This window comes from Arvicanthis niloticus, chromosome 11 (assembly GCF_011762505.2).
Source record: "Arvicanthis niloticus isolate mArvNil1 chromosome 11, mArvNil1.pat.X, whole genome shotgun sequence".
Lineage (NCBI taxonomy): Eukaryota > Metazoa > Chordata > Mammalia > Rodentia > Muridae > Arvicanthis > Arvicanthis niloticus.
Window position 1 is genome coordinate 3,559,988 of NC_047668.1, and position 14,888 is coordinate 3,574,875.

A 14,888-nucleotide genomic window follows, 5' to 3' on the forward strand; every position below is an offset into this window, starting at 1 on the left:
ATTGCCAATCATTGATTCAGGAAATCAACATGCTTAATAATTTTTTGAGGAAGAAATAATTTGACTTTATACTGTGTGTTATAGAATGTATGCCTTAAGAATCAAAAGGAATGGAGCTATTGAAGAATAGTTGGGCATTAGAAAAAAATTTCTTCAAACAAGATTTTTGACAGCTTTGAACTGCATTTGGTAACTTCAGTGTGTCATTTGATACTTGACATAGAAAGTTAAAATCTTTCCTTTGTGTTCTGCCTTTGTTTTACCATAAATTTAATTTTCCCTGGACAGTCTATCTTGTTGGTTATTTTGTGGTGCTTTTAACGGAAATGTTTGAGACATCAGGAGTACAATACGTTTTCAAAATGTTTCCGTGAGTCATACTGTAGCTGCCAATTTCCTATCTTGGTTTTCTGGGACATGTGACTTAGAAAATTTTCCACAAAGAATCAGAACTTTAATAGGTACAACTAACCTCTAGGAACATGGCAACAAGCATGCAAGCATATTCAAAGTTTGAGCAGTTCTCCAAAAAAGTAAACTCTACTTAAAAGTCATAGTTTTAACTTTGTTTTGTTTTGTTAACACAACCATGATTAACTTTATAAAGCAGAATTTTGAAGTGTTCATGGATGTCTCTTTTCCTTCATCTTCCATATTCCATTGGAATTGTTTATCTGTTGAGCTCTGAAACACATAAAGAGCACTCTGGCCTGAAGTGAATTTCCCTTAAGAGAATGAAATATTAGACAGCTGTTGTCTCATGATTGTTGAGAACCGCACTAGTCCCACGTTCGGGTGGGCAAAAAATGTCGTGGCCCGAACAAAATGTTGAGGCCCAGGCTGCCCCGCGTTTGGCAGCTCCTGTATCCCGGTCCAAGCTACCATTTCAGTCCGTGGGTCGGGGTTCAGCAAGAGAGAGAGTGAGGACAAATGCAAAGAATGGAGACCAGACAGACTGCATTTCAGTCCCGTTTATTCTTCAGTCTCTCTTCCTAGTCCATGTCCCAAGTCTTGAGTTCCTAGTCCCTAGTTCCTAGTCCCTAGTGCCTCCAAGTTCCAAGTTTCTTCTTCCAAGTGCCAAGTGCCTGATGTCTAATAACTAACTCCAAGTTGTTCTCTCTAAAGTGTCTCCTAAAAGTGTCTCCTCTGTCTGCTGTGTCTCCCTAATGTCTAATTCTCTCCGTCTGCCTCTGCCTTTTATATGTCTCACTTCTAAGCCATGCCTTTTGGTCACACCTTTAATCATGCCCTTAGGACTTGTCTCTAAATCTGATCTCTACACTTCTAAGTCATGCTCTTAAATTACACACCTTTAATCTCACACACCCAAGGTATCTAAACCAAGATTATCGGAGTGTGCTCAGCTGTTGTAGGCTATTGTAATCCAAATCTCATGTCAGGGTATATGGCTCAAGATGGCTGCAAAGCTGATAGTCGCTTTCTGCTAAAAGTCGGCCCCCAACACATGATCATGGTATACACTGGTGACCTATGATGTACACACAATAGAAGCTCCACTGGAATTAGAGTTTCTGTGTTAATCTTTTTCTCACCAATAGCCTTGTATTAATAGAGTTCGATAATCATATACTGTTGGATTTTCACCTCTGTGTATTCCTGTCTCTTCTACTCTCTCATTTCCCATAAATATTAAGAGTGCAAGGCAGTAAAACAAAATCAAAGTGAAAACAGTCACTACATGCTGAAAGCAAACAATTAGTATCTGCAAAGCAATTGCTTTGAAATGCTCATTTATATTATGCATAATAAAAATATTTGAATACACACACACACACACACACACACACACACACATATATATATATATATATATATATATATATATATATGATTTGTGGTGGATTTTGAGACAATACAAAAGAATGATAATTGGCTTTTGCCTAAGCTGTTTATCACCCCCTAAAGCAATGGGTGCCTAATTATAAAGAAAGATATAAAATATACTATTGTTAATTCTATTTCATATCTTTGCTGATGTAATCTATTTTCAACTGCATATTCAATTGGCATCTGCTGGGGTCAAAAAATACCTCATTTCTCAAACAAATATTAAATGCTCTTTAGCAGAATATATAGAAAAATGATGCCTTATTTATTTGATTATATTGTTGGTCTTTTCCTTTGTCTATTTCTCTTGATAATAGTTTGTAAACATTTTTCATCCAGAATTCTATGTAGAATATAAGATTAGATATATCTAGAAAGGATTTCACTATTTGTATAATGAATATAAATAGTGTTATTTGTTAATTTACATATCAGTTGCTTTCATGTATGTCTATGTACCCCATGCATGCTTGGTCCTACAGAGGCCATAGAAGGTATCAGATCCTCTGGAACTGACATTGCAGATGATTATGAGTTGCTTCATGGGTAATGGGAATCAAACCTGGGACCTCTTGAAGAGCAGCCGTTGCTCTTAACCATTGAACTACCTTTGTAACCTCATCTTTTCACTAATTTAGCAACTTGGCTTGGTAATTGGAGGCTACTCTGTCTCTCTATCTTTTTGAAACAGATTCTAAGCAGAAATCTAAAAGGTAATACCTGATAATTTCCATTTCCAAAGACATACTCTGTCAGTTGCTATTTTTATTGTGTTACCTCCATAATTATTTTTTGTTATTATGCTAATATTTATTATTTATGTCATAGATTACTTTATTAAATTTTATTTTTCAATATTTCATTAATTTTTCTAGAGTTTTTACAATGTGCTTTGATTTTCATCTTTAAACTCTTCCCAGATCAATCCCCCTTCTCCCATTCTCTTTCCTTCTGATCCACTCAACCTTGCTTTTTGTTTTTTGTTTTTTGTTTTTTCTGTTAAGAGCACTTTGTGCTTCACAAGTATTCTTGGATATGTGATCTTCTGTAGGAGAGTGGAGAGTTACCCAGGTCTACAGTCATACAGAAAAATGAGTCTTCTTCTGCCAAAAGTTGACATGTTGCAGATAAATCCTAGGCTAGGTGTAGGACATAGTGCTCTATTCCCATCTCCAAGCTGGGATTTTGGCTTGGACCTGCATGGTCTTACGCATGCTGTCACAACAACTGTGAATTCATATGTGCAGTTGCCCTGCTATGTACAGGAGCCATGGTATCGTTGTAGTCTTCCACTGCCTCTGACTCATAAACTCTTTCTTATCTCTCTTCCACAATCATTCCTGATGCTAGAAAGACAGGACATGGCATATATGTTCCATTTAGAGCTGAGTGTCTTCAGTCTTAGTGAAATATATTTTACAACTTGAAGCTGGTATCTTTGGTCAAGATATAATTTCACAGCCCCCCTCTGTGGAATCCACAATATAGGCATCTTTCAAGCTGGTACTTTTACTCAGGCCTAAGGCAAAGAATCAATCTATTATGTTCATATTACAACGTGTCCAAACTGGATAGAGTAGAGGTTAGCTTCATGCCAAACTTTTGCATGCACTGCCAGACTAAACAAGTATCTTCCAAGGTCCATTCATTGCAACCGATGATACTTTAAGTATCATGTATCCAAGTATCGAGTGCTCACTTAGGAAGGTGGTAGGGGATTTTCAATATTCACCCAAGAAATTAAATTTGGAACGAGTGATTTGTTCTCTCTTTTTCCACAAACTGCTTCAGTGTCCTACAGTACCTTACATCTATTGCACACTTAGTATTCTTCAGCACTTACCTTGAATTGATTTGAAAACTGTGAAATAGTAAATGAAAGGAAGAAATGACATTAAATCAACTTTGTGTAAGCTACTAGAAATTATTCACTGAAAAAGGAGAATGTTTAATTGTAAATGAAGGAACTTGCTTTACAGCTTATTAATGATATTAAATCTTTATATTTTCAAAGATCAAACATTATCACTAATAAGCTATTTCTTACAGTAGTTCTTTGAGAGAGCCTAGCACTTTCACTTCCTATTTTTATGAAGGACACACTTGACCCATACAAACTAGGTAACACATTGAGGATGTCATAGATTTGAAGTTAGTTACAAGTTACTATTTACACATAGAATTAGTCTCTTAGATTTCTGAACAAATTGAGTGAGGAAAGTCTAACGAATTCTACTCTCCTCTTACTGTAGATGAACATACCCCATGTACACCCAATTATATTTTATTTTCATTAGACTATTTTTCTCCTGTGTCCATATCCAGTAGTTTAGATATAGGAAAAACATAAACAAACATAAAATCATTTCTTTGCAGAACCATTTGATTCAAAGTCCTTATTCTGCTATTCTTTACCTAGAGTTGAATAAATAGACTGGTTTCCTCTTTTTCTTTACTATTTTGTATTTTTTGAAAGTCTAGTATGATTGGCTTAGGCCAACTCTTTGAATATTAGACTGAGATCAAATATCTTTTGGCATTAAGTTTATTGTTTTTGTAGTTAATTCATTAAAATACATTTTATTATATTGCTATAAAATACTGCAATTATATATGACATTTAATCTTATTGATTGCAGCTATATAATCTTTAATCTTTTTACTTAGGATTTTACAAATCACTTTGCCAGGAGTGAAACAGCCTGTAACATACAATGTGCATATTGATTTCACATGCTTTATCAGGGTATTTTTTGAGTTTAGCAGTTTCAATCCAATTTGGATGATTAATGTGCAGGGCTTTTGGTGTCAATAATATTTTAATTTGTCTCTATACAAAGCACTGAATGGTACAATTTTATTGTGTGCTAAGTGGATCTCAATCACATGAACATCTGAGTATTAGTTACATCTGTTTTTATATGACAATCAACAAACCACTTTTAGAAAAGGAAATTATTCTTAAAAGTATTGAAATGTAACTTTCCACTAGTAAAAAGTTATTCAATAAGTTAATACATATAATTTATTTTTCACAACTATCACTATAAATAATATTTCTATTTAAATTTATGTATTTACTTTGGAAATGATAGAAATATCTGTTTAGAAATAAAAATGATTTATATGTTATTATACTAAAAATCAAAATGTTCTTAGTATTTTTAATGTTTTTTAAAAGAGGAGATATTCCTTACCCCCTAAATTGTTTTGTGCAGTGGAACTATTATTACATTTGAATTGTATTTGCACAGTATCTTGTACCAAATAGAGTATCCAGATGTAACCAGTTTTTAAATTACATTTTCTTTCTGGAGACACTGGATTTACCTTCAGTGCTTCTGAGAATGTAACATATTAATCTAGGTAGTAGAATTCCTTATGAATCATCATTTTTCCTCCAATAACTTTCTTATGTGTATGATTCCACATAAATAATATTCATGGAGTGCATGTTATTAAGAAAATGTTAAGAAACAATAGTATTAAATGTGCTAAAATATTTGTCTTCTTAATATCTTATTATCATCAAAGGAATATGTTTTAAAACTAATTTGTGAAGTTCTTTTGTGTGATTCTGATATTCTGAAGCTTGTAAAGTAGTATTTCATAAGTATATATGTCTAGTTTTCCTAGATTTGTGCATCATAAGAATTTAATGAATATATTTTGAGTAATTGTAAATTAATGTAAACAATGACTACATAGATTTCCATAAGGCCTGGTTATTTATGTGTTCTTCATCTCAAATGATTAGAGTGTCTAGTCTTGGATAAGGACCCTATAACAATGTACTGAGTACAAAGAAAGAGGCAAACATTGTTTTTCATGGTTACCTACTTTTCTGAAGACACAATGAACAAAGCAGACAAACTACTAAAGACTAACAAGTATGGAAATGTAAATGAAATGTGTTTTACAATTAAAAATCTCTTGTTCATTGGGCATATTTGTGAAGAGTGTCCCTGTTCCTCTTGGTCTTCCCAGCACTAACTGAGGGAACTTTTGTTAAGTTCAGAGATGCCATGCAAATGCTGTTGCATAGCCTCTAATGTCTGCGGATACACTACAGGTTCTTGATTTCTGAAAGTATCAGTGTGATTGTAGCTTTGAAGTTGAAAGTGTGTGACCAATACATTCTGGAACAGCTCTACAGCATAAGCTACATTTCCTATACAGATAGGGCAATACTGAGTTAAAGGGAAATGTAGACAACAGTGTAAAACAGAAAAAAGTATGTTCAACTGGAAAGCATCCATAAAAGAAACAGTTTCTTCCCTGTTATGTCTACACTTTCAATCAAGTTCATGTCAGTAGGAAGCCATAACCCTTGCCAGTCACCTTCAGGCAGCCATTACAGCAGATTCAGCTTATCGCTTAGCACTGACCCTAGACCCATAACGTTCTGTTAAGAGAACAGAACATAAACCTGGCAGGTACTCTAAGCCATCCACGAGAAGTCCTTTTGGTCTGCAAGAAAGAGCCAGCAGAGTTTCAGCTGGAACTATCCACCTGTTGTATGTTGCAGGATATTTGATCACACTGTGAACCCTGAGATTGCTACTGGAAAAAATCCTCTCTTTAGTTGTGGTATGGCTCAGCCCTATCACACACCTTTAATCTAACAGCTGCCTTTTTATTGTAAACAAGATTGAATAAAGCCAAACATAGGTGAAGAGGCAGAGCAAGCAACCAGTTGACAGGGAGGGAACATCAGGGGGAAAAAAAAAAAAAAACAGAATGAGTGGGAAGAAATCGGGGACAACAGACTCACAGGAAATAAAAAAGAGGGACATTTGGTTGGAATGTTTTTTTATTGGATATTTTATTTACACTTCAGATTCCATCCTCTTTCCCCATCCTCCCCCTTAGAAAACCCCTATCCAATGCCCCCTTTTCCTTTTTGCATGGAATGGTTTTAAAGACAGTGTGGAGGAGAACTGGCCTTTTTTCCTTCTGGGACTCAGTTGAGGAGGAAGGTCGGCTGGGTGCTTTCTCTGCCTCTTTAAGCTAAGCAGGCTTCACCCCAGCATCTGGCTCTTGATTCTTCATTTAGTAAAATCAAACATTTGGGATTTTGTTTTTAAAACAACAGCTGTGGGATGAAGAAGAAGCAGCAAAAGTTAGGAAAATGTTTTACAGACATAATTTTTTTCCAGTTCACATTTCGCATATAGAAATGCTTCATAAAAATGCATTGACTCAATTCTTCCTATACTAGCTTTGTTCATTATATGTAGATATATGTTCGTTATATGGAGATATAATATTAGAAAAACTTCTCTTATTATGATCTTTGTATAGTAGTGCTTGGGAAATTATGAAATACTGAAATCGTAGTGTTAGGGAGGTTTTAGGTTATATGATCCATATTATTTATTTAGACTTTAATACCCTATGATTTTAGGTAAACTGTTTCCATGGTTAATTTAAATTCTATGGTGATGATATTTTAATTATAGTATGGCATAGTTAAATACAATTGTCTTTGTTAGCTATTGTCAATGTGACATACTTGGGAAGGCAGAACTTCAGCTGAACTATTACCTGCATGGGAATGACTTGTAGGCAAGTCTAGGGACATATTTTAAGTGCTGCTTGATACAGGAGATCCCAGCTGCTGTGGGTGATGTCATCCCTCGGCATATAGTCTTCAAGTGCATAAGGAGGTTGCCCAGCAAGCCAGAGGGACCAAGCCAGTAAGCAACTGTGTTTCCCATGGCCAGTGCTTCAGTTTCGGCTTCCAGGTCCCTGCTTCCTTCATTAATGGATTGTAAGTGTAAGATGAAATACAACATCCCTGCCCCAAGTTGCTTTGGGTCAGTCTTTCATACCACCAACAAAAACACGATGAGAGTAACAACTGTGAGTAGAATTAAAGTATGATTTTTCTATCACTGCCAAGCATCACCTAGTGTATATAAGAAAATCAATGTAGAGAATGTTTAAATGCATTCCAAATTAGACTTTTTCTTTTTTCTGTGGGACCTATTAAGATTTATAGTGCACATGATTTAAAGGAAACATATGCTCATTCTATCTTGCTTTGCTTTGGTATTTCAGCCCAGAGACAACTACAAAGAGTGACCAAACCTTCACAATTATCAAAATAACACTAACTCCTTGTGAAATTTTTATGTTTTAGCTTTAAAAAAAGGACGATTTTGGATCACTCCTGATCCTTATCACAAAGATGACAACATCCAGATTGGGCGTGAGGTGAAAATATCTTGCCAAGTAGAAGCTGTTCCCTCTGAGGAGTTAACATTCAGTTGGTTTAAAAATGGTCGTCCATTAAGAAGTTCTGAGCGAATGGTTATTACACAGACTGACCCTGATGTGTCTCCCGGAACAACGAATTTGGATATCATAGATTTAAAATTCACTGACTTTGGGACTTATACTTGCGTGGCCTCTCTGAAGGGAGGAGGAATATCTGATATCAGTATTGATGTTAATATTTCCAGCAGTACAGGTAAGATGCTTATTCATGGTATAAAACCCATTTAAATGAATTTAAGTTTTATGTAATAAATGAAGCTAAAAAATCATTATGTTTTGAAATTTGCTAAATCTAAAAATTTTACTATTCTGAATACCTAGAAAATAACTGATTTGAGGCACTGTTGCTTTCATTTTTATTTAGATTTATATATGAGGTTTTAATAAATTATAGACATAAAATCAATAGTAGTGACAAAGTTATGATTTAAGTTAAACTTATGCCAGTTTTTTCATTAACCACAGCCCTTGTAGAGATAGAAATTGTATTAATAAATCTAAACCAATGACTAAGGCTGAATTTTTTCTTTAAGTTTAAAATTCAACAAAACTCCTTAGGTTTAAGACATAAACCTTGAGAAATGATTTAAGAGCACTTAAATAAAAAAAATGTAAAAAATGTTTCTACTAATAAGGGATAGCTTTTGTTAAAGTTGGTGTTAGATATGGCATCTCAGAAAATACCATGGTACTACATCCTCACAATGCAAAGAGCTAAATGCAAAAATATATTGGAGCAGAATTATTTTGAAGTTAAAAATAAAAATGTGTTACCCTTTTTCTTATGTAAAGCTTATCTAGATGAGGGAAAGTCCAGTGTTTTTCTGAGAGAGAAAATATGGTAGGTTAACTCTCAGGATGTTTAGTGACCCAGTATACTTTGCCAATCTGTTACCAGATTGAGTTTTAATTGGAGGTCCTCACATAGTGCTGGGTGAGTATTATAAACTGAACTCATAGAGATCAGTTACAGCAGAAAAGCTCCATGCTTGCAGGTGCTCAACAGTTGGCTTTTCCTTTCTGTCAGGCATCATTTCCATCCACACTGCTTCATTCACATGGGACTGTGTGCCTTCCCATGGCTCCCAATCGTAGTTCATACTGAATTGATCTTACTACTAAGTCCATATGAAAGGTTGACAAAACGTGCCTACTTTCTGTGCTCGTTGTTGTAAAGTATATTCAGTGGTTATTTTGTATTTAATCAATGTGAAAGGAAGTTAGAATATTAAACATAATAGTATTTGGACATGGCTTTTATCCTAGGCAATTCCTCTACTTGATCTCTAAATATTTGAACTAGCATGATCAGCTAAGTTTATTTATGATGTTGATGGAAAACTGTTGATAAGTACTTATTCAATCACCAGATATGCATGCATTCCTCACATTAGAATGGTTGGCAGCCTTGTGCTGAATAACATCATGTAAGATTTCCCTTTAAAATTAAGAGAAACTCCAGGGTCATTTGCCTTTATTTTTATTGGATAATTTTCCAGAATTTTCTTCTGGTACACATCACCCCACATTGTTTGTTTGTTTCTCTTGTTTTGTTCACTCATTTTTTTGTTTAAGAATTAGCCCGTAGACACAGACACACATACATACACACACACAATCAATGGTTTTATTTAACAGACTCATTTAAAGGGAACATGGCTCATTGGCTGTTCATATTTGACAAAATAGATCACAAAACAAAAGAAAGAACTTTGTGAAATTTTTACTAGAATGTGTTCTGATAGTCACTTAAACATAGTAGTTTCATTGACCGAAACTAGGAATTATGAATGACAAAATAGAAATGTCCAAATCTTCAGAGATTCTACAATGAAATTTTCAGGTATTCAGAGAACAGATTTTGTTCAAGAAGAATCTGGTAGATATTTAGAATAGTCATAATAAATTATCTTAACTGTATGTTTAGTTTCTGTAGATAGCAACAGTAGAAATAAAAGGTTTACTAAGCTTTTAGAATCCTCCATGTGATCTCCTTCCAGTCACATCACACAGATCTGATGTTTCCCAAGGGGAAACTGTGAAAAGTGAGTTTTGTCTGTACTGTTCAATGTAGTCTCAGCATTAGGGAAAATGCATGTCACATAGTTAGAACTCAATAAATAGTTGTTTGACAAAACTATCATCTAATTTGTGAATCCGACACTCTACATAGGTTGTCTTTTCTTAGTCTACCTCTGTTGGCCCCTCATGTTGTTTCTCTATTTTCTACTGACAAGACAAAAAGTACACATATGTATAATTTAGTTTAATAGTTCAGGCTCAGACAAAATAGGAGAAGATGGATGTTGAACTTAGTCTAATAAAACTAAAAATGTAGGTCTCATAAAAAACCTATTAAGGTATTAAAGTGGCAAAAAATCAAAGGATTTAGTCAAGTTTAAGACTAATGAGTTTATTTGAATACATAAGTGCCACGTTCTTCAGTCTGGACATACAGGAAGCTGTAACTTGAGAGAAGTACTTAAACTAAGGAAGATGTCTCTCTTCATACTGAATCTGGCTTATGTTTTATAAGTTGCCTATAGTGCAGTGGCACACCAGAGTATTCTGTACAGATGTCATGTCTGAGAATTTGGGATTCTATTTATAACATTAAAATTAGCATTTCCACCTGATAGAAGTCTATACTCAAAATGCCAATTCAAAGTGAAAACAGATATGTAACAAGCCAGAGTTAGACTAAGGAGGTTTCACAAGCTATACTATATGAGAAATTCTCAGACTATATCAATACAGTAAAACCACTGAGAATATAGAAGGAATTTAGATGTGTTGGTTGAGTGAATGAATCAAAGAAAATGAAGAAAATGGAACAACTGTTTAAAAAATACATTTTAAAAAGTGGACATGTGGCTCTATGATAGAAAGCCAGTACCACAAAAATGACAAATGCCTTTTCACTTTGGGGTTTTTCCTACTTATTACCATTTCAGGGAACTTAAAAATGGCCAAGTGGTTTTTATTATACTTAAACACTTTTATAATATTATACTAAATTATAATGTTAAGTTTACACCATTCTAGGGCAATGTTTTAATTCCATTTAAATTCTCTGAGTCTGGTACACAGAACTCTTACATTGATTCTCAATTGTTCCTCTGTTTTAAGGGATATGTACATGACATGTAATGAGATGAGGCCTTGTTGCCATGAGACAATTTTACATAGCACAGAAATCTTCCTTAAACTACAGATCCACAGTCAGCATATTTGTTAGATGATACTTAAAATTAAAATGAAAAATATCCCTGAAGGTAATTTGTCATTTGCAGAATTATTAATGGGTTTTAAAGACAATGATTTACAAAACAAAATGTGTTTAGGAAGACATTAGAAAGCTATGTCTATTTGATGATTTATCCACACATTTATGGAATACTAAAAAAATACAATGTACAGGATATAAATCATACACTATTTTCTAATTAGTTAAATATTAACACAGACACACAGTGCACACACACAGAGTTATGTAAGTTTAGAAATTGTTCTTGAAATCATTTCTGTTTTCTCAATTTAAATTGACATTCAATTTCCTTTACTAAATTCTTTACACACTGTGCTCCATAACATACAGACATGATTCAGATAGACATTGCCTTAGCTGATTCAAGGCAGTGTCTGCAGGAACCTGAGGTAGTCTGTAATGGACAGACACCTCACCTGAACTTTGATCAGACTTCCATGGATGCTCTGAGTGCTTCTGCAGTATAGCTACAGTCAGACTCGTAGAGACCTGAGATTAGACTTGAATCTCAAAGGAAGCAAGGGAAGCAAACAGAGGCTGGGGTAATGATAAAGCAGCTGCTTGTTATGTTTTAGTTATAGCATTGATATTAATCTGAGAAAATCACATCGGTTTATTCTGGTCTTAATATTTCATTGCTAGAACTGTATTTTAGGCTAGACTTCAGGCAATGTAAAGTACTTTCTATGCATTGCTATAAATGTCTCAATTACAAATTTAATTGTATCAAAGTCTAAATGTCACCATTCAGTTTTGTCAGATATAAATTCTTAATGTGCCTCCTAAAGAAAATTCATGCAAATTTAAGCCTAAATTATCAGCAGCTAAAATCAAATTTTAGAATATCATCACAGGCTATTCCTTTTTACAAGCATAAATGTTAGAGTAAAATTTTAGTTTTAATAGTTTCTTTCTTTCTTTCTTTCTTTCTTTCTTTCTTTCTTTCTTTCTAACTACTTGCCCTCACTTCATAATGAAGTCTCTGGCACTCATTAGTTTGCATGTATTCCTTCACATGACTCAACACAACTTGTGTGTTAATAGTAAAACTCCGAAATATGTATATCAGGCCTTGAAAATGAAATCAAGATCAGTTAGTTGTCTTCAGAACTCATGGTGAGACATCTGGTGGGTAAATATAGGAGAAGACTCAGCTTGGAACTGTAGGGTTGCGTTTCTCTTTTCTTAGCATATGAGGGGGATACACAACAGAGAGAGGAACAAAGTCTTGTGGGTCAAGCGAGATAGAGACATAAAGGCATAAGCGCAGTGATGACCACCTGGAAGTGACTCCACAGTTTTAGCTTTCTCTTAACTATCTAGTTCCTGTAACTGTAGAAGCCAGTAAGTGTCTGCACGGGTGTGCAAATTAAGTTCATTAACATGGGACAGTGTTGTACAAACAGAGAATCAGAAGTAAACACAGGAGCTAAGGAAAGACTGATTGAGACCATTTAATTGGATTTGCCTCTTTGCTCTTCTCTATTTCAAAAGGAAAGTAAGGGTCTGCAGTGGAGATGGGGGTAAGCTGTTTCAGCTAAGAAATTTGAACTATTATATCAACATGAAACGATGCTTAGGTTAGAAGAAAACATTATGCGGTTAAGATTTTTGAATCAACGAGTTACTAGACAGAAAAAAAAAATCCCCTATTTCCCCCCCAAACATAAAATATATGAATGTTGAATTAAGGACAGAGCCAAGGGTTGGTGACGAGCTCGAGAGTACTTCTCAGTGTCTCAAGCTATGCATATGGTTCAGCTATAACTATTCTACTTTATTATAATATATATTCTACCTACAATAACAGCTAAGTACCTAAATGAATGAATGGGTATAGCTATTCTAAAATTTTATTTGCCAAAAGTGTGAACGAGAATATGTGCCCAGTGGGCATAGTATGCTGACCTGTGAGCTATAATTTTGAAACCTTATTCATTAAAATAAAAATATGGACTATATGGACTTGCTAGAAAATTAAATTGAACTAGTATGAAACTGCTATTTACCTATAAAATCACTGTTGCAGTCTTTATAAAAATTGATGTAAAATCTCAGACTGTACTTGTATCATATTCAAGTGCACATTTTACAGAATGCTTTGCTCAGTTGAATGCTGTCTGCTGGAGTAGTCCAAACTGTAAAACTATACTGCACATACCCTTCAGATTATTTTGTTACTGCCCAACTCCTTGAGTCTCATCCATAGGATACTATTGTTTTCCTGCTGCTGCTGTTATACATTATTCCATCTCTCTGTTCATATATACTTATATATACTTATATGAACAGAGAGATGGAATATGTTTTAAATATATATATTGAGTATGCATATATTTAATTACATATAATATATACATTTATATATTTAAGTATATATATTTGAATATATGTGTGTATATATACATATATACATATATATGTATGTATATATATATATATATATATATATATAGAGAGAGAGAGAGAGAGGCAGCTTAAAAGTTGTAATGCAAAAAATGTGTAGCATTAGTAAAAGTGAAATAAAAAACTTGGAGTCTCCTGGTTAGAAGGCAATTTTTTTATAGGGTGGCTAACTGGAAACTTCCACATTGATCTCAGGCACATTTTTTCATGCAAATTAAACACAGACTTTATGTCATGAAGATTGACACTTGTCTTTATTTACAGGTAGTGTTAACAGAGTTGGGGGTCAACACCTGAGCCCCAGCAAGCAAGGTTCAGCCAGCCAACCATAATAAGCCAGTGAAAAAGACCAAATTGATAGTGAAAATCAGAAGGGAGATTTATTCAGTATGGCCATACTGGGAAGAAGGACAAAGACATGCAATGAAGCACAGACATGAATATGGGCTTTACAGGGAGAGACGCGTAAATGCACATAAGATGAGGCAGCCTTCCATACTGTCTCAGCTCCAAGTCTCTCCTGTAAGCTCTCCTGACAAGTTAGAAATCTTTGTCCAGGAGGCAGTGTCCTCTTCTAGATTCTCTGAAGGCTCCACTGTTTCCTTTTCCAGTAGGAGATTCCTGAGAAAATACTAATTTCTTGGGATTATTTCTTCAATAATATGAGAATCAAAGAAGTGAGCCGCAAGTGTGACGTCTGAGCATTTTCATGCCTGGTGACCAGTTTGGTGACAATTCATACCTGTCCTTTGTAGGCCAGGATGACACATACCATTTGGACATGGTGACAGTAGGGGGATTTTCCTCTACAAATAGTATTGATTTTTCTGTCACCTTTCCCATCTTCCTCCTTACACACTGTCCTCTCCTCTGGTGTAGAGAGAGGCACAGCTGCAGAGGGGTAAGTCCCGAACAGCAGCTGACCTGGACTCTCAAATGCTAGTGTATGAGTTTTAAGAGGACATTTTGTTCAGCAAATTTCCCAGCAGACACCTGACTACAATATAGCTTTTTACAAAGTATGTATGTTTTTTTCTGTACGTGCATAGATTAAGGGAATTTTTTGACTGAGATTATACACAGA

General features: G+C 34.6%; 1 protein-coding gene across 2 annotated transcripts in view; it reads left to right on the top strand.

Moving 5' to 3' along the window:
- The window catches only part of Mdga2 (MAM domain containing glycosylphosphatidylinositol anchor 2), a 730,093-nt gene that overhangs the window by 536,339 nt on the left and 178,866 nt on the right, over window positions 1-14,888 (top strand). For both annotated transcript variants that reach the window (XM_034514333.2, XM_076941824.1), the window contains one exon: window positions 7,994-8,323. In XM_034514333.2, coding sequence (XP_034370224.1) covers window positions 7,994-8,323 — 330 coding nt within the window. The remainder of the gene's footprint in view (window positions 1-7,993; window positions 8,324-14,888) is intronic.